This window comes from Cololabis saira, chromosome 6 (genome assembly GCF_033807715.1).
Source record: "Cololabis saira isolate AMF1-May2022 chromosome 6, fColSai1.1, whole genome shotgun sequence".
Classification (NCBI taxonomy): domain Eukaryota; kingdom Metazoa; phylum Chordata; class Actinopteri; order Beloniformes; family Belonidae; genus Cololabis; species Cololabis saira.
Genome location: NC_084592.1, coordinates 1,964,191 through 1,989,096, shown reverse-complemented (window position 1 = coordinate 1,989,096; position 24,906 = coordinate 1,964,191). Strand labels below are relative to the sequence as shown.

Here is a 24,906-nt window from a genome sequence, read left to right as displayed (position 1 = left end):
GGTCTAACTCCACTTCTCTGTCACTCCAAATGAAAGACTCTCGTTCAGTCTTGGAAGTAACTGTCAGTCAAGGCTGATTTATGGTTCCACGTTACACCAACGCAGAGCCTACGGCGTAGGGTACGCGGCGACGCGCTCCGTACTGCCCCCCAGGGCCGTTCCTGACCCATTTGGCGCCCTAGGCAAAATATTTGCTGGCGCCCCCCCACCCCGTTCCCGTCCCGTCCCGTCCCGTCCCGTCCACTACCACCACACACACACACACACACACACACACACACACACACACACACACACACACACACACACACACACACAGAAACGGAATGGCAATTTCTTTAGGATGTATTAAATAATTAAATATGTAATATGTAATAAATAAGTAATACAACAACTCAGTGAAAAGTGAAAACACAAACAACATTTCAAATAGTAAAATAGGTCAAGTAAAAGGTATTGCATACAAATAAAAACAACTACTACCAATAATAACTATATACAAAATACCCTGTAAAAACCTCAATTTAGCCCACAACATCTTACAATAACAATTTTAACAACAATAACAACAGCATTATAGCCATTGACCGGCTAACATGTTAGCATCGCTCCAGTTTTCCCAACAATTATCTACATTTTCAGCAGACAATCAAAAGTAAGTTTAACAATAAAACGTGAGGATTACTTAAATGCACATGATTGTCAAGGTCAGGGGCGGAGCAGGGGTCCCAGCCCAGGGGGGCGAAGCATTCTAGATGGGCCCTTGTGGCCTAAACATCCCCGTTAAAACATAATCGCTAAAAGAATGCCACAGATCAGCCCTCTGACACACAACCACAGCACGCAGGGGACACGGTCAGAACTATTCAAATGAGGTTTCAGCACCATGGATTTACCAGTCATTATGTCTAATTATAAGCCTAATGCAGACTTTAAGATATAAGTATCAAACTGGAGATAAAAATCAAATGACATCCAGTGATGTCTATGGAAGCCCATTTCCACCAGTAAAAGAAAAAAATAAGATGAAATCTTAGCCTTAAAAATAAAAATATCCCCACGGTAAGTCATAATTTCAACTTTTTATCTCCTAATTATGACTTTCTATTTCATAATTTCGACTTTCTATCTCATAATTTTGACTTTATATCTCATAATTTCGACTTTCTATCTCATAATTTCGACTTTCTATCTCATAATTTCGACTTTATATCTCATAATTTCGACTTTCTATCTCATAATTATGACTTTCTATCTCATAATTTTGACTTTCTATCTCATAATTTCGACTTTCTATCTCATAATTATGACTTATCGTGGGGATATTTTTATTTTTAAGGCTAAGTTTTCATCTTAGCCATAGATGTCGGATTCTCTGAGTAGATCTATTCAGACACGTGTGTTCAACCTACACAACAGTTTACAATGTGCGACGACATGTATTTAACACAATCAGACACGGCGGTCAAACAGCAACAAACAATATAGGAAAGGCCATATATTCAGCGTCATGACAATGTTATCAGAAATAATTAATATTATGACAGCTTACCAATGATGGTTTCATCCAGGGTTGGGCAGAAAACCACAACAAAACATATTTCCTGCTTTAAGGCTCCACTTCTGATGCGACAACTGGCTAAAGGCTGATTTATGGTTCTGCGTTACAGCAACGCAGAGTTACTGCGTAGTGGGTGGGGGAGGGGGCGCCGCACGCGAGTGTGTTGAGGTGAGGGACCGCAGCAAAATTAATTGTGGCTGCCAGAGAGGCAGAAGGATGCAGCCAGGCAGAAATTAAAATTAGAAAAACCATTTCATTATTATTTAAAGACTTATGGCTATATATGTACTGTTGTTGTTTTTAGTGTATTAATTTCTAATTTTTCAAAAGTTTATTAAAAAAAAAAAAAAAAAAAAAAAAACAGCTGGTTGCATGGCGCCCCCTGGCATGCTGGCGCCCCTAGCATTTGCCTAACCTGCCCTATGGGCGGAACGGCCCTGCTGCCCCCTGCAGGTTTGGCTGCTCATAGCACCTTAACAGCGTTTTCATGCCGCTTCGTGTAAACGAGGACTTTTTTTAAAACGTAGAGGGGGAAATATCCGTTTTTGTAAATACCCGGCTACGTGTAAACGTGGCCTTAATCTTAGGAAAAGTTTAAAAAGTTTAATAAAGAGGCAGGAAAAGTCAAATTGCAGAACTGAATCATAATCATGAAATCGAACCCCACAAGCAAAACTCAAACTGGTTAATGGGGTGAGAATATATGCTAACACATAGTCAAAAGGCAGAAAAAAGGTAAGCTCACACTGCATGACCTGCTCTCGGCAACGCAGATCATAATCTGGTCGTTCTCCCCCAGACTGGGATGCACTCTGTGAGCCACATGGTCATAGGATCAGGTTCTTCTCTCCTCCAGAAAGGCAAGCCTATGTTTGTTGCCATAGGATGACTCCTCCCTGTTCTCAGCTGATCACATAGTACAGCAGATTAGTGAAACGATACTTCACTTTGGTAAAGAAACATAAAATTTGGCACAGATACTCTCCAAGGTCTTCCTCTTTAGGAAAAAGGTGCGTGCCACTCAAAATTCCAAGGGAGGGGCCCCTAAAATCTAAGATGTCCGCCCGAAGACGTCCTTTTCCTTATAACTCGAAATGCCTTGATTTTAAGCCGCATAAATATATTAAAGCTTAATATAAAGTTGGGTATTGTGGACATTTTGGTACCAAGTGCATGTCTGTATCCATTACAGTTCTTGAGATACAGCATATATAAACTTGTATCCCGGAAAAGTGAGAATTGTGGGGGGAAAAAGTGGGCTTAAAATCAAGGCATTTCGAGTTATAAAGGAAAAAGCACGTTCTTGGGTGGACATCCTAGATTTTGGGGCCGCCATCTTGGAGTTTTGAGTGGCACGCGCCTTTTTCCTTAAGAGTAGACCTTGGAGAGTATCTGTGCCAAATTGTACGTTTCTTTACCAAAGTGAAGTATCGTCTTAAAAAAATGAGTTAACCTGCTGCACTAAAACATACCTGGCTCATCTACTCACCACTCCTGGATAAAAGTCTTGGTTTTCACCTCACTCATCGCCTGATCGATCAGTGTTGTTGTTGGGTACGGAAACTCTGAGCATCTTTTTTTGTACTTTTTGAAATGACTTGATCACTTACCTCTCAGTCTGTCTTTTGTATTCTCAGGATTCCAGTTCCTCTAGCCACCTCTCATCAAGATCCACACCATCCAGATCTCCAAGTCTATCAATAGCTCATGATCCTGTTACATTGGTCTGAATATCGCTCTTGAATGTAGTCTTGAACTAAACTTATCACATGGTGATGATCAATGCCATGACTGAGTGGGTGACTGACAACATTAACTTCTGTGCGTAAGAAACATGATCCCCATCAGAACAGTGAGGTGTCTCCCCAATAACAAAACCTGGATCACCAGTAACCTGAACAAGAAGAAAAAGAGCCTTCAGGGAGGGAGACAATGAATTATTGAGATCAGTACAAACTAAACGGAACGTCAAGATCAAAGGCAACAAGGATATGTATAGGAGAAAGATGGAGAACATGCTCCAGGAGAACAATGTAAGAGGTGTGTGGTCAGGGATGAAGAAGATCACAGGCTTCAAGCTGATGCAGGACCAAATAAATGAAAGTCTGGACAGAGCCAATGAACTGAACACATTCTTCTATTTATTTCAGAGTTGCACTACTCAGAGCTAGCAGCAGATGCGAGGCAGCGTGGCTGGAACACCAAAGTCTATCCAGTTGAAGTGGGATGCAGAGGATTTGTGGCATCGTCTACCATCAGACTGTTGAAAGAACTCGGAAGCCACGGCCAGGCTCTGCGGATGACCATCAGAGCAGTCTCAGAGGTGGCTGAAAGAAGCAGCCAGTGGATTTGGCTCAAGCGGAAGGACCCGTGCTGGGCCCCAACATCAGAATAACAGGATGGATTTCAGTGGTGGCAGAGCATGGGACACAAGCTGAGGACTGATCATCCTGCGGCGGCCCACCCTTGTGGAGGGTGTATAGTGTTGGAAGGCCGAAACACCCAATGATGCAAGGGCATACACTACTGAAGATGTGTCTCTTGCCCGGCTGTCATGAAATTCTACCCTGGCCAAGACTCACCTCCCACACAACTCGGAGAACCCCCACCTGTCGATCTTGCTGCTGCTCCATTGTTGTCTTCTACCACATCAGGATATGCCGGGCCCCTCTCTACTTCCCCCCTCCTGCATATCTGTCTCTAGCAGTGAGGTGAAGAGGCAACTGGGGAGACTGAACCGGAACAAGGCTATAGGCCTGGATGATGTCAGCCACAGAATCCTGACAGCCTGTTTGGTCCAGCTATGTTGGGATTCTGCAGCTCTTGAACCGAAACCTGAGCCAGGAGTACTGTTCCAGTACTGGGAAAGGCAGCCTTGTTCCAGTTTCAAAAGGATCTCATCCGTCCTGCTCTAATGACTATAGACCTGTAACTCTAACATCTCACATCATGAAAGTCCTGGAGAAAATTTTATTGGCCCACCTGAAAAAATAAACAAGCATCTTTCAGGTCCCACTGCAGTTTGGTTATCATCATGGGGTTGGAGTTGAAGATGAACCCACAGTCATCTGGACAAGGCAGCTTATACTAAAACCTTTGCTTTCTCTGGTGCTTTTAACACCGTCCAGCCTGCATAAACTCTGCAGAGCAGGTGGATGTCTGGATTACTGACTACCTAACATGGGGACCAGACACTATAAATAATTGGCCAAACGAGATCATGTTTGGGCAAAAGAATAAAAGCTTGACGTTAAGAAAATAAACATTGTTTACGTTACGTACATTTTACCAAAATGAATACAATATCTTCATGAAATGTTTGTAGTCATACTTCTCAAGGAAAAATAACACCTGCATTCATTCTACAGGTGCATGTAAAGAACAGATTACATAATATTGTTTGTGTGTTTATTTATTGCATTGTAGATCGTTATGTTCCTGCTGTTTGGATCAAATGAATTTTGCTCATCCAAAAACAACAGAGCCAACTTTATACATAAATTAACTGAAGTCCCCAAAGAATATACTAATTATGCAATTGTCACAATCAAGGTAAACGCTAAATGTATTGTGTAATAAATGTGCCATCAGAAAGTCAATGACCAGACGGAGAGCAGATACAGACAATCACATCATGGTGAAAGAGATACACTGCTCTTTTGCTAATCCTAACAATGTTGTGCATCCTTATTTGTTTTGTGGGTTCTGAGTGTTCTCAGTGAGCTGCCCGTCTGCGTCTGAAGTGGCTTTGATTGCTAACATTACTCAGAGTGTGAACCAGTTGATGTAACAGTGCAATCCTCTCACAATCTGTTCAATCTACACTAATGCGGATAGTTGACTAAAAAGTGACAGTGTGTCATCTCTTTGACAATCAAATTATTGGTGACAGTTATAAATACGTCTTTGAAATCACTAACAGTTATTTTAAAAACATATTTTTAAAAGATGACTGTGTTAAAACAATAGGACTGTCCAATACTGCAAATTGTGTTGGAAATTAGCTACAAAGCTCGAATGCGTGAAATAACTTTACTTCTGAATATATTGAATGAAGTCTGAATATATGAAATGAATGCCTGAATATATGGTATGACATCTGAATATATGGAATGAATATATTTCAGACTTTCATTCTGTCATGCTCTGGGGTTTTGTGTTGTATTTGATTTTCGTCTATGCTCTGTTTTCCCCTTCCCTTTGTGTTTGGTTTTGCAGGGTGTGGCAGGAGATGTGGCTGGCCTATTTCCTTCCCGGGCTTCTTCGAGGCAAACCTGTTTCCCATCTCATTAAGCTCCCCATAAAAGACCGGTTCAACCTCCGCTACTCTGCCAGATAGATCCTTCCTGTTTGTGGTGTGCCTCATCCCTGAGTGCCTTGGCTATTTCCTCATTCCTGTGGCCAACCTGCCTTCTGCCACCGCCCTCTGGATTTTGTTGTTGTTTTTTATCCACAGGTGTGTTTTGAGTTTTTGTTTTTTGTGATAATTTTTTGACAATTAAACATCATAAGACTATTCCTGTGTGCATTCTCCTCTCTAACTACAGTGGTCCACACTAAACCCTCACACATTCCATATATTCATACTTTCATTCAATATATTCATACTTTATATCATCCGGTTCAAGAGCTGCATTCATTCATACTTCCTGAACGGTTTGCCATAAGACATTATATATATATAAACTATATATAAACTATATATATAAAATATATATATATATATATATAAACATGTATCATTTTGAAGTTGTCTTTTGCTTGGACAAGCATCTGACTTGTTTTTCATCAACCTACCATATTTTCTGCACTATAAGGCACCTTTAATTTTCTCAAAACCTGGCAGTGCGCCTTATAATACGGTGCGCCGTATATAGGATCATTATGGTCATTTCTGTTATCGTAGTCAGGGGGATTGTAGTCGGTGTCACTGACATCCACTGCCAATCCAGGAAGCAGGAACACACGGAAGCACACGTCAAACACTGGAAATCTGCAACAAAACCAACAAAACCAACACGGAGCCGACCAAAACACAAGCAGGAACCAACCCAAATCACAGTCTGAGCTAAGCTACCACTAACTAACCCCAAAAACTACAGAGCAAGCATGCAGGTGAACAGGCCAGTGTGTATGTCTATGTGTGTGTGTGTGTGCGTGTATATGATCATACGTGTGTGTGTGTGTGTGTGTGTGTGTGTGTGTGTGTGTGTGTGTGTGAGTATGCGTGCGTGTGTGTGTACATGTCTTTGTGGCTATGTGTGTGTGTGTATGTGTGTGTATGTGTATGTTTGTGTGGCTGTGTATGTGTGTGTATGTGTATGTATATGTGACTGAGTGGCGGGGCTCCCGTCCCGTCTTCGCACAGTGTGTTGATGATTTACAGGCTGAGCCTACCGTTAGTTCTTAAACTGTAAAAAAAAAAAAAGGGGGGGGGGGGGACAAAAGCATGAGTTTGAAAAGTGGGGGGGCATGTCCCCCCTGTTCCCAGTGGAAATTGCGCCCTTGCGCCTCACAGCGTTTTATTTTCACTCGCTTTATTTTATACTATTTATATACTACCGTAGATGACCATTTAGTAGCCCGGGCGTTTAATATGCTAAATCCACTTGGACCCCAGGCGTTTATAAGAACCAGGCGGGTATTTGCACCAGGCTACAATTTATTTTTGCAATGAGCAGCACCAGACCATTACTTACAAAGAACATATGAGATCACCATAGTACCACTGGAACTAAAATGGTACACACTGTACACAACACAACACCTCACGACGAGCTCCCGATCACGAATCGTGAGGTCGCAAGAAAATCAAGCGTGTTTGAAATCCTGGTCGCTCCTCGTGAAGGAATCACAGTTGAAGCAGCTGCGACCCGATTTGCCTCATCCTTTCACAGAGAGCATGCACAATCTCTGATGTCACGTCAAAAACTATTAATTGTAGTTTAAGTTTTGCAAATTCACGTTACAAATCATGTTTTAATAGCAAAAAAAAGAGTGCATATCCACGTACGGTGCGGGTCGCCGCGTACCCTGCGCCGTAGGCTCTGCGTTGGTGTAACGCGGAACCATAAATCAGCCTTCAGTTGTGCGCTGTCTGCTCTTCAGAAAACCTCTTTTTTCTCTTCTCATTTTGCTGGGACGCCGGTCCCTCCGCCGAGACACAACTTTTGCGGTACGCGTTCTTTGTTGTGTCTAAAAATGATTCGCAGTGCACACACCCAATCAGAAACGGTACAGATATTTTGGGATTTTAATATATAAAAAAATAAAATTATAAAAAAATAAAGGATCCCAATAACCTTTGATCGGGTGGGCATTATGTACGTTTGGGTGTGGGAACAGCCCACCCCTGGCCCAAAACCGGCCTCGAGTTCCAGTACACAGACTTCAGGTAAACATGTGCATTTTATATGCATGCAAACATTTTTGGAGCGGAGCGGGGTGCAGTGTTACTGGAGCGCTGAGCGGTTATGGGTGGAGCGGCGTTTTGTGACTTTGAGGGAGGAGCAGAGCGGTGACAACCTTCACTCCGCTCACATGCTTTGATATACAAAGACAGTTTGTCTGTGTAACGGCGACACACGGAGCTGATCAGAGCAGTATGAACGATACTGTACACAATACAATGCAAATACAGTGTTATTACCAGGTTATTACCGGTAGTCGCCCGGGCGTTTAATTGTCCCGGCGTTTATTATGCCAAATGGGCTCGGACCCCGGCGGCTATTAGAGCACAGGCGCGTATTTGCGCGCGGGCGACTATTTGGTCATCTACGGTATTTATACTTTTACTGTGACCACCAAATAATGTCGTTTTCCTGTCCTCCACCTCATCAAAATTTCGATCTAAGTCTCCGTGATATTCAGTGGCACGGGGGCTCGACACGTTCATTCATCGTGACGCCCAAACAGGCTGCAGGTGGCGCTGCGCATGCTCAGCAGGCTCATTCATATGCAAATACTACTTTGCAAAGTCGGGGATAAAAATATTTAAATAAAAAAAAAAGTGTTACTGTGGCAACGTTAGATGTCAAAAAGCAAAAAAAAGGCGAAATTTCGGACGTTTATTGCTCAGCCGAACTTTATCGTTCAAATCGTACAGACAACATTACCACATTGAAAAACCCGGGACGCGTTGTACTACAACATATTTTAGTCTCATCATGCTAGCTATTGGTGCAAATTAGCCCCGCCCCTTATTCTGATTCTATATTTAGCTAGGGAAAATTCTGGCACTGATTGATTTGATGAATTAGTTTATTAGTCTAAGTGTGTTTGTTTATTTTATCATTTGTCTACTATTACATCCACGCTGCTGGATCTTGATGACATGTTCCTCCACAACAGAAAACAAAGCCCTTCCTCATTTCCCAGTTGAATGACCAGAACACACATGTGAAGTTAGTTTCACATTGAGTCTCTGTGTGTGAAACATCCGAAGATCTTGGTTTTCTGGTTTTATTCTAGTGACTTGGGTTTTACTTTCTTCTGTATTTCTATCATCCTCTCCTACTAACCCCCGCACACACACACACACACACACACACACACACACACACACACACACACACACACACTCTTATCTTGGCCATAAAGTCTACGAGTTTGTTTTTCACTGGATGAGACGAAATCTTGTCTACCATTTAGAATCACGCAAAACTCAGTCACCACGTGACTTTGTCAGCCATCTTTTCTTTTGCCTCACCACATGTATGAACACACACACACACACACACACACACACACACACACACACACACACACACACACACACACACACACACACACACACACACACACACACACACACACACACACACAAACACACACACACACACACACACAGACACTCACACACGTGAATGATCTGAAGTTTGAGTAAATGTTTAGTTAGTTGTTGTTTATCAGAATCAGAATCAGAATCAGGTTTATTAGGTCAGTTTAGAAAAACAGTTTTTGACTTCGGATACACCGGCGGCGACACAATGGTATTGTGCGCCTGTTTTCCAAAGGGTAACACTGGGATGGGAGGGGGGGAGGAGAAAAAAATACATCTTCACACTGAATATCATACAATACACAATATCAAGTTGCAAAAAAACACCTCGCAGCACACGAAGCACAAACGTCACAGGACTTGCATGTGGGTGATGGGGGGGGGGTTTGGGGGGGGGCATCAGCAGGGTCCCGGCACAGTTCATCCAAGTGAGCGCTGCGAACGCGTGGCGCTCGAACTCAAACGTCCTTGTCAGGGGGGCTGATAAGAGGGGGGAGGCCAGGAAGGCGTTTGGATATGGGGAGATATGTGTAGTTTAGCCATCAGAATTTATCCCAAGTGTTGTTTCAGTATCTTTTAAAGGAGCATGAGGCAGGATTGAGGCAGGATTTATGAAAAAAATTCGTATACGTTTTAAGTATCCAAACCAAAAAGAATGTTTCCTCTAGTGTATCTCTCCGTTGCCTTGAACAGGCTGTGTGCTGCAAAATGTGCTGCAATTCCGGGCCCGAATTTCCCGCGCTGTCCTGCGGATGTGACGTCTAATGACACTGCATGTGCGTTCTCCCCGTTCTCCCGTGCCGGCTTCGCTGTTGGCTGCAGTACCCCCGACGGCCGTCGTGGCAAAGGGTGGCGGTAGAGAGTCTAATTTCTTAAAAGGAGCCTCATGCTCCTTTAACACGTAAATTCTGATTAATTTGAATGAGAGAAGTTTTTTATGTTTATTTTATACACATTTGGCACAGCTGCTGATTGCAAAGGTCTGTGCTCGGACTCCTTCCTTCACTGTTATTCTGTAACCCCTGGTAACATGTTGGCACGTAGGGAACAACAGTTACCTTGAGACTGATTTAGCTGTTTAGTTATTATTTTCCTGATAAGGCAGGTGGTGCCCCGTTTTGATTGATTCATTTTGATAATTCATTTTGATAAGTAATATTATTTCTTAATTATTAATAATTATCGAAATACAATAATTCTTTAATAACTGCACTAGCACCCCCTTTGTGGCACAGCACTGTACTAGGACTCAATGAGACTTCAAAGCATAACTACAATAGAAAAGTAATACAGAAATACAAGCCATCAGTCAATTTAGTGTAAAAAGAGTTGGAATTCTAAGATGTTATTACTGATAACCTCATGAACATTTTTGTCTCAGAAATCAGTGAGAGAGCTAGGGCTGATGTCATGCCGCAGTTTTGCTAGCAGACAGGGTATGTTTACTGCAACTCCTCTGGCATCTATAAGAGATTCATGAAGAGAAATAGTATCCAGTCTGGCTTGGGATTTTAGTATCTAACCACATGGTTGCCAGATTCGCCAAATTTAGAGATTACTAAAGTGACAGATATAATTTAGACCAGACACTACAGGGGCAGTGGAAAGTTGCTGTTACAGAAATTGAATGACAGAGAAGCTACAGTATATCAAACCATGGTTTCTTGAAGTGAAGAAGCTCTTTAGCACATGACGTATATGTTGTAATTAGTGCTGTACAAGAAGGTGCAAATACTGTGTGCCGGTACCTTGACTAGATCAATATGCTTTAGACTGTATTTGAAAATGGTACCTTCAGGAAATACGTAACTACAACCCCTGCTTTAATTTATACCAGAGGTCTCTGACAGTCATGCCAATAAAAGCATACAAAAGCAAAGTGAGATTGTTAGATAAGTATTGTGACAGGACAATCAAATTATTCCAGTAGCAAAGATGAAACGGTCTCACTATTTAACAAGTAAACTCCTTACCTATTAGTGCACGTTTTCGAGTTTGTGAATGGCCACATCCAGCACATTCAGAGAACTTGGACCATGCAGTCAGTATGCAGTCATCTTTACAGGCAACTCTGCATTGCCTGATTTGAGGGGGCAAGGGGCCAGCCCATCGCAGACACTCTGTCATATTGGCTGACTCGCCATCCTCCCCAACACAACTGAGACCTGCAGGCAAATGGGGAGGCAAATCATTTACACCAAATTTATAGCAATAAACCAGAAAGTTACAAAGCCATGCAGAGGAATGTTTTTTTTCAAAATGCATGACTAAAACTAAGAGGTGACTTGATTTTGTTCGGACATTCATACATTTTATGTCTCTTACAGCTCTGGAATTAAATGAATAGGTTTCTTTGTTGACATAAACTGAATGTAAGGCGTCATCTTTCATATTTAGACTGAGCTGAATAAGTAAACCTCAAGAATAAAACCTTTATTAACCTGATTTAGCAATTTTGATTTACTAAATAACTTCAGAATCTTCTTTCTATATTACACACAAGGTGTCCATACCTCTATGTGGCCTGAGCTTTAATAAAGGCTTTATAAAAATATAAAGGTGATAAAAGATATAACAATTCAGCTTTGAGGTTGCAATTAGCTGGTTTTGCAAGGAATATGGTCAAGAACCATATCCATAAGCACTGTTGTCACTTTATCTTATCCTGTGTTGTTGAGTGTATGGTTTTATATTGTATGAGGAGGCACTCACTGTGAACCAAATTTACCCAAGGGTAATATAATAAATCTATCTATCTATCTATCTAACCATCCCAAGACAAAATATTGAAAACACCTGTCCCTTACCAAATCATACAATTACGTAAACCTGAACTAAAAAAGAACACAAATGATATGGTGCTATTATTCATTCAACAGAACAAAAAAAACAAGCAATGACTGACTCCTTGTAGAACTACCTTTACCAGCAGCAGCCTAGAGTCCTATTATATTTTCTGTTTTTCTTTCTGTACGGTGTCTTTCTGTACATCTCTGTTTACACATTACGATGTTGCTTCAGCTCATTTAAATCTGAAGGTATTTGTTTATGCACTGCTCTCCTAAAGTCCTGCCACAACATTTAAGTTATTTGAAGTCTGGACCTTGGGCCATTGCAGCCACTTAAATTGTTTTATTTTGCTGCTATGTTTGGGAATTATTGTCCCGTTGCATGGGGGGGGTTATCAGTAAGTGTGTGTGTGTGTGTGAGCGGTAAGTCTGTGAAAACTTCGCCCCAGAGCTGCTCCTTAGCCATTGTCCTTGATGTTATCAGACGGCCCGGTACAGTTCTGAAAACAAGTCCACAGGTGTTTTGAGAGAGGGGGAGGGCTAGTGGGGCCAGAGCCACTTGTTTACATTCCACCATGGAGATTGTGACTGGAGCAGCGGGCCAAGCTGCTCTGTCAAGGTCAGATTATAGAATCAACTATTGTGAAAGAAAGGCAGACTCCAGTAATTTTCCGTCTGCCGTTAAGTCTCTGATTCCTCCATGGCGACTCCAAACAGACGAATTTGTGATCAGTTCCCGCCAAGCCGAGCTTACAGCTTCTCCAAGGTTTTCTCCATCTTGCCAATGAGCTCAAAGACCGCCGCCAGCCTGCGATTTTGTTCAAGAATCGCATCCAAAAAAAAAAAAGAATCGCATCCAGCTTGCGGCTTTGCTCTCCCAGCGTTAAAGTTTGAGTGCTGATCCCCGTGCTTATTCCTTCAGCAACGTCGGGCAGCTCAGAAAGGGCCAAAGCAGCTGTCGACGACTTACGCGTTTGTCGATAGGCCAGGAAAATCCCCACTCCAATTAGAAGATATCCTGCTATCATAAATCCAATTATGAAGGCATCTTCAACGTCCTCAACAGACAGAATCTGTAGGCACAACGGTTTCCAGTGTTTGTAGGAATCCATTGTGTATCCAGCAAAAAATGTCCCATCAGGGCAAGAGGGCTCCCTTACCCCCTGACTTCTCGTCGCAAAAATTTGGTCAATTGTGCTGAGAGACCAGTTAATCAATTCCATGATTGTAGAGTTTCGGAGGTGTGAAAATGAGAGGCTCTGAAGACAAGACAGGACAAAAGCAGTGGCAGGGAAGATTGATAAGGGACAGGAGCAGAAAAAGCGTCCGCCTTCGCTGAGAGCCGGAAGAAGACAACTTTCCAAACTTAAATTGTGCTGCTATGTACTCTTTAAGAGAGAAGATTTCCCTGGAAATCCAAACAAACATAATGTTTTTAGTGTTTTGCTAATGGTACTGTCACAAATTTAAGCCTCTTCACTGAGATGTAGAGCCTGAGATGTAGCACCGGTGCATCACTCTGTTGATCTTTGGGTGAATTTGCTGTGACTTCTACTCCTGTGAAGATTGTGAAGTTCTCTGAAGAAATCCAAATCATTTGGTAATGGCCTTACTACTCAGATTGACAGACAACAACAATTTCCTCTCACATATCAATACTGATGTATTTCCTCAGTGGTATTGTATAAACATCTACTTGATTGCTACGGAGAGAAAAAAAAAGCAAAAGTGTCTTCTTTAATACGGGTACAGTACTCATTTTTGCGAATCATCAATTAATCAAGTGTATTTAATTAACCCCACCAATCTGCTTCTTAACTCTTAATTCCTATGGGAGCTGCAAGGGGGTACTTAATTCAATCCAGTTCAATTAAAGGAGCTTGAGGCTCCTTTTAAGAAATGAGACTCTCTGGCGCCACCCTTCACCACGACGGCCGTTGGGGGTACTGCAGCCAACAGTGAAGCCGGCACGGGAGAACGGGGAGAACGCACATGCAGCGTCATGTGACGTCACATCCGCAGCCCAGCGGGAAATTCGGGACCAAATTGCAGCACATTTTGCAGCACACAGCCTGTTCAAGGCAAAGGAGAGATACACTAGAGGGCTCATTCTTTTGGGTTTGGAACGCTTCATCTGACATTATTACTAGAAAACTTAAAATGTATACGGATTTTTTTCATAAATCTTGCCACAATCCGGCCTCAAGCTCCTTTAAGTGTTTTTGTATAATGCCATTTCACAACAAAAGTCATATGAAAGCAGTGTGGGAGCAATTATTAGAAAATGGAAGACATACAAGACACTGATAATCTCCCTGGATCTGGGGCTCCACGTAAGATCTCAACCCGTAGGGTAAAAATGATCACAAGAACGGTGAGTAAAGATCCCAGAACCACACGGGGACCTAGTGAATGAACTGCAGAGAGCTGGGACCAGAGTAACAAAGGCAACATCAGTAACACACTACACCACCAGGGACTCAGATCCTGCAGTGCCAGACGTGTCCCCCTGCTGTCCTCCTGCCGAGGAGATCTGCATGGAAGAATGGGCCAAAATACCAGCAACAGTGTGTGAAAACCTTGTGAAGACTTACAGAAAACCTTTGACCTCTGTCATTGCCAACAGAGGGTATTTAACAAAGTATCTAGATTAACTTTTCGTGTGATTTTCTGGATTTTTTTTTTCATTTGGTCTCTCATAGTTGAGATATACCTAACTTGCACAACTGTTGTCTGACTAAATACTACAGTGTGTAGGGAACATCTTTACAGAGTGTGGGTTGAAAAGTCCAAAGTTAAGATAGCCCTGGGACTGCTAGTGAATGAAATAGTAAAATACCCTGTGGGACTTTCAAATCCATTCTGATAAACTAGTGATAAATAACCAACCAGATATTTTGGTGCTCAATTAACTCTGAGACTAGTCCTGAAACAGAACAAAAGAAAGCAGTAATTATATAGGTACATAGCGATCCCAAGCAACCGGAGCATCATAAAGAAGGAACACCGAGGGTTGAAGGAAACGATAGAAAAGATGTAAGTGAAGGCAACAGTGATGCCAGTAGTAATTGGAACACCTGAATCTGTGGCCTTCAGAATGCAAGAGTGGCTCCAGTAGAACCAGGGAATTGTGGCAGAGATCTTGGTCAGGAAGAGGGCAGGACGAGAAACAGCAAAGATACTGTGTAGAACCCTTGACCTCCCAGGCCTCTGATAGGAGACCTGAGCTCGAAGAGGTTTTATCTGCCCATACAGAATCAGAAAGGGTGGTTTCTGCTCACAATCATAACCATTTTTCTTAACCTAGCTTCAATACCTTTTGTTTTGTTTAATCTTAATTATGTGTCGTATCACTGTTATTCCTCTGTAGCTTCTACAGGTCTGAACATAATTGTTCCTAAAAATCAGCACTAGCACATTATTTCTCTGTTCTTTAAGCATTCTTTCACTGTTCAATTTGTGCCAACCTCCATCAAACTCAGCGCAAGGACATGGAATCATTGTATTTATTTATCTTTTGTTTATATTGTTTTTTATCATGGTGATTTAGCATGCTTCAATTGATGTAGGCTATGTGTGTCTTTGTAATTGTTGCTGAACTGGTGTGCCCGGTGATGTATTGTTTTTGTGACTGTAACTGTCAAGGCATTTGTGGCTCAGCTGTCGAGTCCAAGACTAATTTACCCAAGTGGGACAATAAAGTATAGTGAATTGAATTCAATATTGCCATCCCTATCCTTAATCAACCTAACCTGCAGCGTATTCCTCCCATGTCAATCTTTCCATCTCAGCAATTGGTACAAATCTTGCTCTCTTTCCTTAGGCCCCATCCACAGGAAGACAAGCGCAGGCCTAAAATGCAAAAGCATTTGATAAAATTGTATCATCCATACCAAGCCAGCATTTTGGAGGTCTCTAAACGATCATTTCGAGGCGTGTAATTTTTATCCCAGGTATATCTCAACTATGAGAGACAAAATGAAAAAAAAAAAACAACAGAAAATCACTGTGTGATTTTTAAAGAATGTATTTGCAAATTATAGTGGAAAATACTGTAAGTATTTGGTCCATAACAAAAGTTCCTCTCAATACTTTGTTATATACTCTTTGTTGTCAATGACAGAGGTCAAACGTTTTCTGTAAGTTTTCACAAGGTTTTCTACACTGTTGCTGGTATTTTGGTCCGTTCCTCCATGCAGATCTCCTCTAGAGCAGTGATTGGTCCGTTCCTCCATGATCTCTAGAGCAGTGATTGGTCCGTTCCTCCATGCAGATCTCCTCTAGAGCAGTGATTGGTCCGTTCCTCCATGCAGATCTCCTCTAGAGCAGTGATGTTTTGGGGCTGTTGCTAGGCAACACGGACTTTCAACTCCCTCCAAACATTCTATGGGGTTGAGATCTGGAGACTGGCTAGGCCACTCTAGGACCTTGAAATGTTTCTTACGAAGCCACTCCTTCGTTTCCGGGCGATGTGTTTAGGATCATGCTGAAAGATCCAGCCACGTTTCATCTTCAATGCCCTGCTGATGGAAGGAGGTTTTCACTCTAAATCTCACCATACATGGCCCCATTCATTCTTTCCCTACACGGATCAGTTGTCCTGGTCCTTTAGCAGAAAAACATCCCCAAAGCATGATGTTTCCACCCCCATGCTTCACAGTAGGTTTGGTGTTCTTTGGATGCAACTCAGCTTTCTTTCTCCTCCAAACATGACAAGTTGTGTTTACAACAAAAAAGTTCTATTTTGGTTTCATTTGATCATATAACATTCTCCCAATCCTCTTCTGCATCATCCAAATGCTCTCTAGCAAACTTCCGACGGGCCTGGACATGTACTGGCTTCAGTAGGGGTAACGTCTGGCTCTGCAGGATCTGAGTCCTTGGTGGCGTAGTGTGTTACTGATGGTTCCTTTGTTACTCTGGTCCCAGCTCTCTGCAGGTCCTTCACTAGGTCCCTGTGTGGTTCTGGGATCTTTACTCACCGTTCTGGTGATCATTTTTACCCCCCCCCCCCCCCCGGGGTGAGATCTTGGAGCCCCAGATGGAGGGAGATTATCTGGAGGGAGGGAGAGTGTCTTGTATGTCTTCCATTTTCTAATAATTGCTCCCACAGTTGATTTCTTCACACCAAACTGCTACCTATTGCAGATTCAGTCTTCCCAGCCTGGTGCAGGTCTACAATTTAGTTCCTCACGTTCTTTGACAGCTCTCTGGTGTCTGCCATAGTGGAGTTTGGAGTGTGACTGTTTGAGGTTGTGGACAGGTGTCTTTTATACTTATAACCAGTTAAAACAGTTGCCATTAATACAGGTAATGAGTGGAGGAAAGACGAGCCTCTTAAAGAAGAAGTTACAGGTCTGTGAAAGCCAGAAATCTTGCTTGTTTGTAGGTGACCAAATACTTATTTTACCGAGGAATTTACCACTTGATTCGGTAGAAATTGAACAAAGTGATTTCCTAGATTCTTTCCCCCCATTTTGTCTCTCATAGTTGAAGTGTATCTATGATGAAAATTGCAGGCCTCTCTCATCTTCTTAAGTGGGAGAACTTGCACAATTGGTGGCTGACTAACTAACTTTTTTGCCCCACTGTATGTTATGGATTTTCTCAGGGACACCTTTACATGTCCTACGATGAGGTTCTTGTTTAGTGTGGTTAACAAGAACAGACCTGTGACATCTATTGCTCTTGCGCTTAAGGCCTGTTTGATGCCTCTGTGCTGTCCTTCAGACTAGCCTTTTGAAGCCACTGGTCAAATTTCTCAGTGTCAGACACTTCTTCAACTTGTTAGAGATACATGCCTTGCATGGGGTTCTCTCGCTATGGTGGTTCTTCTCCTTTAATTCCTCCTCCCTGGATTTCTGCAGCCTGAAACACTCACCATGCAATTCATCATTGGGGGCCATTGTCTGAATGTTTTTTTCTGGATTTTCTGTTGCTCATTAAGTTGAACTAATTTTGTTTTCAGAAACATTCCTCTTTTTATTTCAAAATAGTTCATGAGAATATGTAAAACACATTTTATTCCACCTTAATGGGATTTAAAGTAACTATTCATGATGCATTCTTTTTTAATAAACATTAGATGCATCATGAAGACATTTCCTGTCTTGACATCAATGGCTTCAATCTCTACCTCTGGATGAGATTACAGTAAGAATGTGATTACTGGCCAGGCATGTGTGTAGATAGCTTAAACTTTGAACTTTCCTATTCAGATTCATATTAAAAACAAATGAGGTTAAATGCTCCATGAATGACAAAAATGTATGTGGACTGCTCAAACAACTAATTGTAAATGAGCGATTGCATATATTGCAGCTTCCTGAAACCAGTAATAAGAAAAGACAGACACACAATGCCAATGCAGCAGGCAACACAGCACATAAATGCCTAGCTCTCTCATGGACAGTGTGGGAATTAAAATAAGCAATGTTGCCAGTGTAGGAAACTTCTCCTCCCCCAACACCTCAAATCCTCGGAGATCTACAAATGTGCCTCAAATCCTTTTTATTGATTTACATTTGACTTTTAAATTTTGCCCTCTGACAAAAATTGTGCAGTTTCTAGAAGTAGGCAGAATATGCGTGGGGTGGTCATTTACATACAGAGCTGGAGCGCAGTCCCTGTGAGGAGATGATAGCTATTATTAATGTTAATTCATGCAACACTCAATACGAAAATGTACAAATAAAAAAAGAGATAATTTTACAAAAAATGTATAACGGCTTGACAGTGATGATTTTAGATAAAGATTTTGAGTTCAATCCTATTTTCCTTAAAATAAATTTTACTTAAAATAAAAATTAAGAGCTATAAGAGAACTCTTCCAGCCACTGTCACTGTGGGAAAGACATTTCTTTTCTTTCTTTTACCTCTTTTCTTAAAAACAAATTGACATCATTGAGGACTGTTTGAAATACAAACTTTGAGGAAATTTGTCATATTCCGTGTGTGAAATATTTAATGCTAATTATGCACATCTAGAAGTGCAAGGTATAGCTGCTCCCAACTTTTTCCAACTGGTTAATGAAAGTGCAACACTCCGACTGATGGTTGTAAACGTTTTATTACAGGATTTTATGTCTTGTAAACGCCCAAGACCACCGTAAACACTGAAACAAAATACACAGTGGCAAATATTCATCAGTGAAACCGTCATGTTCCCAAATATGAATTGCTTAACTGAAACTTATTACACAAAATATCAATGCTCTCAAAATACAAATTTTACACATATAAACAAGAATATTTCACTCAAATGTCCATACCGTGTGCCCCTCTAACCAGAATGTTAGGAGTTGCTAGAAGTCCATTTCTTCCGTATTTCAGTTCTTTGTCTTTGTCTGTGCTTGCATGCACCAACAGACCATGAAAAAACTCACGTCTCTACCAAAAGGCATCATGTGACCACGTGATGTCGTGGTCAGATGGCGTGATTAGTTAACCAATTCTCCCCAAAGTATGCACACAATAATCAGAATATAAATGGATATTAAAGTAAAATAATTCAATTCAATTCACACAGAAAACAATGCTTATGTGTGCGTTCGCTGCACTGCCACCAAAATTACAAAAGGTTTACTTTCATCATATTCAAAGAAATAAACTTGTAATTTTCCAATAACTTCAAACTTAACCATTACCCATAATTTCCATCAACGCCTGTTATATTAAGTGACTCTTTAATTTTCATGTTCATGCTGAGTTAATTTGAATAATGTTCAACTAACACCACTAATTTCTGCACTGGACGCTCAAGGAATGAAGGTTGCATTAAGTGCTCACCCTTTGGTCCTAACTTATTTTGGCCTACTTGTATTTTCACCTTTCGCACGAGACCATCATCATCTTCCTGTGCCTCGACAACTCTAGCTAGTGGCCAATCATTTCTCGGAGTGTTTTCATCCTTAAAAATGACTACATCTCCAACCTGCACATTTCGTCTGGTTGCATGCCACTGCTGACGAAGGTTGATGTTGGTTAAGCATTCTCGGCGCCACCTGGTCCAGAACTGTTCTGAGAGATACTGCACTTTGCGCCATCTTTTTCTTGCATACAGTTCTTCTTTCCAGGAGGTGGTAGGGGTAAAGTAGGCTTCATAGTAAGCAAGTGATTGGGTATTAAGGGTTCAACACTTTTGGGATCAGTGAAGGTGTTTGTTGTCAGCGGGCGACTGTTGACTATGGACATGGCCTCGTAGAAGAACGTTCTTAATGAGGAGTCATCTGGTCGTCCTTTAGCCTGAGCAAGGACAGATCTCATCACGCTCCTGGTCGTCCGAATTTTAACGCTCCCATATGCCTCCCATATGACTGGCTTCGGGAAAATTCATAAGAAAGTCACATTCCTTTCTTGCGAGATAGGTCGCAATCTTTTCCTTGTCAAGTTCCATCAAGCACTTTACCAATTCATTCTTTGCTCCTATGAAATTCGTACCTTGGTCAGACCTGATTTGTCTGACTGTTCCTCTTATTGCAATAAAGCATCTTAATGCATTTAGAAATGCATCGGTTTTCAGGTCCTCAAGCATCTCGATATGAATGGCCCGTGAGCTTAGGCATGTTAACAGCAACCCATATCTCTTGTACTCTTTTCTGCCCTGTTTTGTGTAGAAAGGGCCAAAACAGTCGATGCCTGTATATGAGAAGGGAGGAGATGGCTCTACGCGATCAACAGGTAAGTCAGCCATGCTCTGTTCTTCGGTTTGACCCCGCATCCTCCTACATGTCACACAACTCGTGATGTGCTTGGCCACAACTTTACTAGCACCCATTATCCAGTATCCGTTGGCTCTGAGTTCGTTCAGTGTTTGCCCTCGGCCTTGGTGCTGTGTTCTTTTATGGCAATAATCAAGTATCAGGTGCGTTATGATGCCTTCTTTCAGGAGTATTACGGGATGTTTGAACTCCAGCGACGCTGATGACCTTCTTAACCTGCCACCAACTCTGAGCACTCCATTCTCAAGAAATGGGTCAAGCTCATACATTTGGTGAGTTCTCCTTAGTTTTTGTGATTGGTCGAACAGTTTCAGCTCTTCTCCTAATACTTCCTTTTGTGCCGCCTTGATCAGCACGAGAGCTGCTTTCTTTCGCTCCTCTATTGTAACAGGCCCAGATATGTCCCTATGAGCCAGCCTCTGAATGCGAGCAACGACGTTGAGGCAACCTTGCCAACCTTTTCAGGAGGTCATCTTTTTGCACAACATCAGTTTTCAAGACTTTGACCTCCAGGTCACCTATGAGAAGCTTTGGGGCCATTAGGTTAGTCACAATTTCCTGTTCCCATAAGAACTTGGGTCCTCTTAGCCAATCTGATGCCATTAGATCTGGCACATTGAGTCCTCTAGATGCATGATCTGAGGGGTTTTGAGTTGTTTCAATGTAAAACCATCGATTGGGGTCAGTGGTGTCTCGTGAAAGCGCCGGGCCTCATTCTTTATGTACCCCAGTACCACTTGTGAATCCGTCCAAAAGTACTTGAAAAAGTAATCAATTTTCAAGTCTAACTCTTCTCTGAGTATCTTGCTTATGGCTGCAGAGATTGTGGCAGCGGTGAGCTCTAGACGTGGGATACTGACAATCTTCATGGTTGCTACCCTAGCCTTGGCCATAACTAATGTGCAATGCACTTGTTCTTCAGCCACGATCCTGGTATACGAGCACTGCCTGTATCCATCGTTACTGGCATCAGAAAAGTGATCCAGCTCAATATTCTGGATCGTGCCAAGATTGTTGGGAACAAAGCACCTTGGTATTATAGTGGTTTGAAGATTGTTCAGGTCATTGAGCCATGTCTCCCACTTTGGCCTTAGTTCTGGCGGGACAGGCTCATCCCAGCCTACACCTTGCTTGCACATTTCTTGCAAGATTATTTTCCCAGTCAAGATGTAGGGGGCCAAAAATCCTAGAGGATCATATATGCTGGCGACTGTGGATAAGATGCCCCGTCGAGTGGCTGTTCTTTCTTGTTGGACCACATTGAATGAGAAGACATCCATCTCAATCTTCCACTTCATCCCTAGCACTCTCTGGTTTGGTATCTCTGTATAGTTTAAGTCCACGTCCTTGACTTCTGGAGCACGTTCACTCTCTGGAATGGTCTCCCAGACGGCTCTGTTGTTGCAAACAAACTTGTGCAGTCACAGTTGTCCCTTCTGACAGACTTCTCTTGCTTCAAGTTGCTTGGCCTTTTCAACGGTATCCAGACTCACAAGACCATCATCCACATAAAAGTTTCGCCGGATGAAGCTTGCTGCCATGGGGTACTCAGTCTCATATTTGGGGGCAAGGTATTTCAGGCCGTAATTCACGCATCCTGGTGATGATGCCGCTCCAAATATGTGCACTTTCATGCGGTATTCTTTGCGCTCAGTTGTTGTGTTCCCATTCTTCCACCACAGGAACCTCATGAAATTCCGATCTTCTGGAGTGACATGAAAGCGGTGGAACATTTTCTCCACGTCGCAGTTGATCGTAATTGGATACTATCGGAACCAACACAGCACTCCAGTTAATGTGTTGGTTAAATCAGGTCCCGTGAGGAGGTGGTCATTCAACGGTGCCTTCGTATTTGGCAGAGCAGTCGAAGACAACTCTAATCTTCTCTGGCTTTCGCGGGTGGTACACACCATGGTTTGGGATGTACCAAACTGTTGGTTTGCTTCAGGTTTTTCCTCTTGAGCCGGTTCGTCATGAAGCAGAGTTGAATGGCTCTTTCTACAAACATTGCATGTAGCCCTTTTCCGACAATCTTTTGCAACATGGCCAACTCTCAAGCAAGCGAAGCACATATTGTTGGTTTTCACAAACGCTTTCTTCTCATCAAGAGTCAGAGCAGTACATTTTTCGCATTTGTAAATGAAGTGGTTCTGTTGACAGCATATGCATTTTATTTGCTTCTTTGTTTGAGCAGCATATGGACTAACTGTCGAGCCTGTTGATTCACCTGAATCCTTAGGTGGGCGGCCTTTCCCTTGAGCAACCTTCTGAGTGTTCACACTACTCCTTTGAGTTTGTTTTGCAGCGCCACTCTGATATAGTCACTTCTTTTTCTTCATCCTTCTTTTTTGTGTGTTTTTGCGCGGGCTGGTTCTTTTACCTCTTCTTGCGCTTCCGTGTATATTGTTCATTTAAGAGCTTTTACTTTGAAGGCAGACAGTAGCGGCTGGTAATGCACATGAATCTACTTAAACGTGACTCCCATGCGCAAAATGGAGGTAGACATCCCAACATCTTCGCCCCCGAGTAGAATTAAAATCCGTTTTGGACCTCGAAAAGAAGCAACTGACAAGAGAAAGCGTTGTGAGACAGAGGATGACTCTTTTGGTAAGTTTAACTGGTACTAACTAGTAAATTAAAACTCAAACACGTAGCTAGCTACATAGCTAGCCAAAGCTAGTGTGGACCTAGACGCTTCATGACTGTTGCTGAATCAGCAGAAGCTTCTCTGTGTATCAGTGAGGAATGAAGTGCCTGCCCAATTAAAATAATGAAATTAATTAAATTCTTAAATGATTTTCACAGTTTTCTTTGTTACAAACACCTGTCATGTGGCTATGATGTAGGATACTTGGTTACATTAAAAACGCTGTTTTCATTTTAAAATACAATAGTTTATGCAGATAGTATCAGTAATTACTATAAAACACAACTTATTTAGTCTCCAGCTACACCCGTGGCGGGACAAATGGGGCGGACGGGGCGACTCGGGCTCGCTACCGAGAAGGAGCGAGGCCGAGCCGGGGGAGCTGCACCGCAGAGGCGGGCCCGAAGGCCGGAGGAACCGCCCGACCGAGCGGCAGCCGACGCGTCCCTGCGGCGGGGAGGTCGGCCTTCCCGGCGGCGGTCTCCGTAGTTTAATGTTGATGGGTTGTAGATCGTGGGCTGACGTGTCTGCTGGGCTGCACTGTTGTTCGAGCTTTCGCAAAAGCCGGCATCATTTCCAAGGGGCCGCACGGCACGGAAAGTGACTCTGACAACGAGGAAAGTGGGACTGGCACAGTTGATTTAGCGCAGCTGTTTAATGCAGAAACGGAGGATGAAGACTTCGATGGGTTTGATTAATGCAATACGATTGTAATAATTTAAATAAAGCACAATCAAACTAAGTTTTGCTCCCGCTCTATTTTTAAATACGCACACTTGTATGCTTGTGTGTGTGTTGTTGTAAGGCGGTGCGCCGTGTGTGTGTAGACGGCGCCTTTTCGTTCGGTGCGCCGTATTTGTGTTTTAAATACAGAAATGACACACAAAACTGAGGCTGCGCCTTGCCACACGGCGCGCCGTATGGTCGCGAAAATACGGTATGTTAATTTGTTACACAAATAATGTTTTTTTATATTTGTTTTATTTATTTTTCCGAACTCATTTTATCTTATGTGTGAATGAATGTATGCATTTTATATTTTTTATCTTTGTCCTTTTTACCTGTGACAACTACATGACTACTCTTAATGTATGTTGTTATGCAGTGCTGAGCCAAAGGAAAAATGACCCTAGGGGACATTAAAAGTATATCTCATCTCATAAATGTGTAAATGTGTACACTTTGTGTCCCAAACATCAGGGACACCATTGTTCTGTGATTAATAGTACAGTACTACACAACGCAATCTAGTTCTTAACTGCTTAAAGCTTTATTTTGATTTTAGGAATTCTTTTTTTCTCGTTTTTTTTTCCTTGTTTTTTTACCCTTCTTCCGATGAAATGAGGGCCTTTTTGCCCCCCTAAACGTGCCCCAAAAGTCACCAAATCTTGCAGGCCTGGCGAAAAATT

At 42.3% G+C, this 24,906-nt stretch overlaps 1 protein-coding gene across 1 annotated transcript in view; it reads right to left on the bottom strand.

Annotated features, from left to right (window-relative positions):
* Nucleotides 1–24,906, bottom strand: part of thsd7ba (thrombospondin, type I, domain containing 7Ba) — a 326,602-nt gene that overhangs the window by 96,693 nt on the left and 205,003 nt on the right. The window contains exon 11 of the mRNA XM_061723024.1: nucleotides 11,315–11,506. Within this exon, the coding sequence (XP_061579008.1) occupies nucleotides 11,315–11,506 (192 nt within the window). The remainder of the gene's footprint in view (nucleotides 1–11,314; nucleotides 11,507–24,906) is intronic.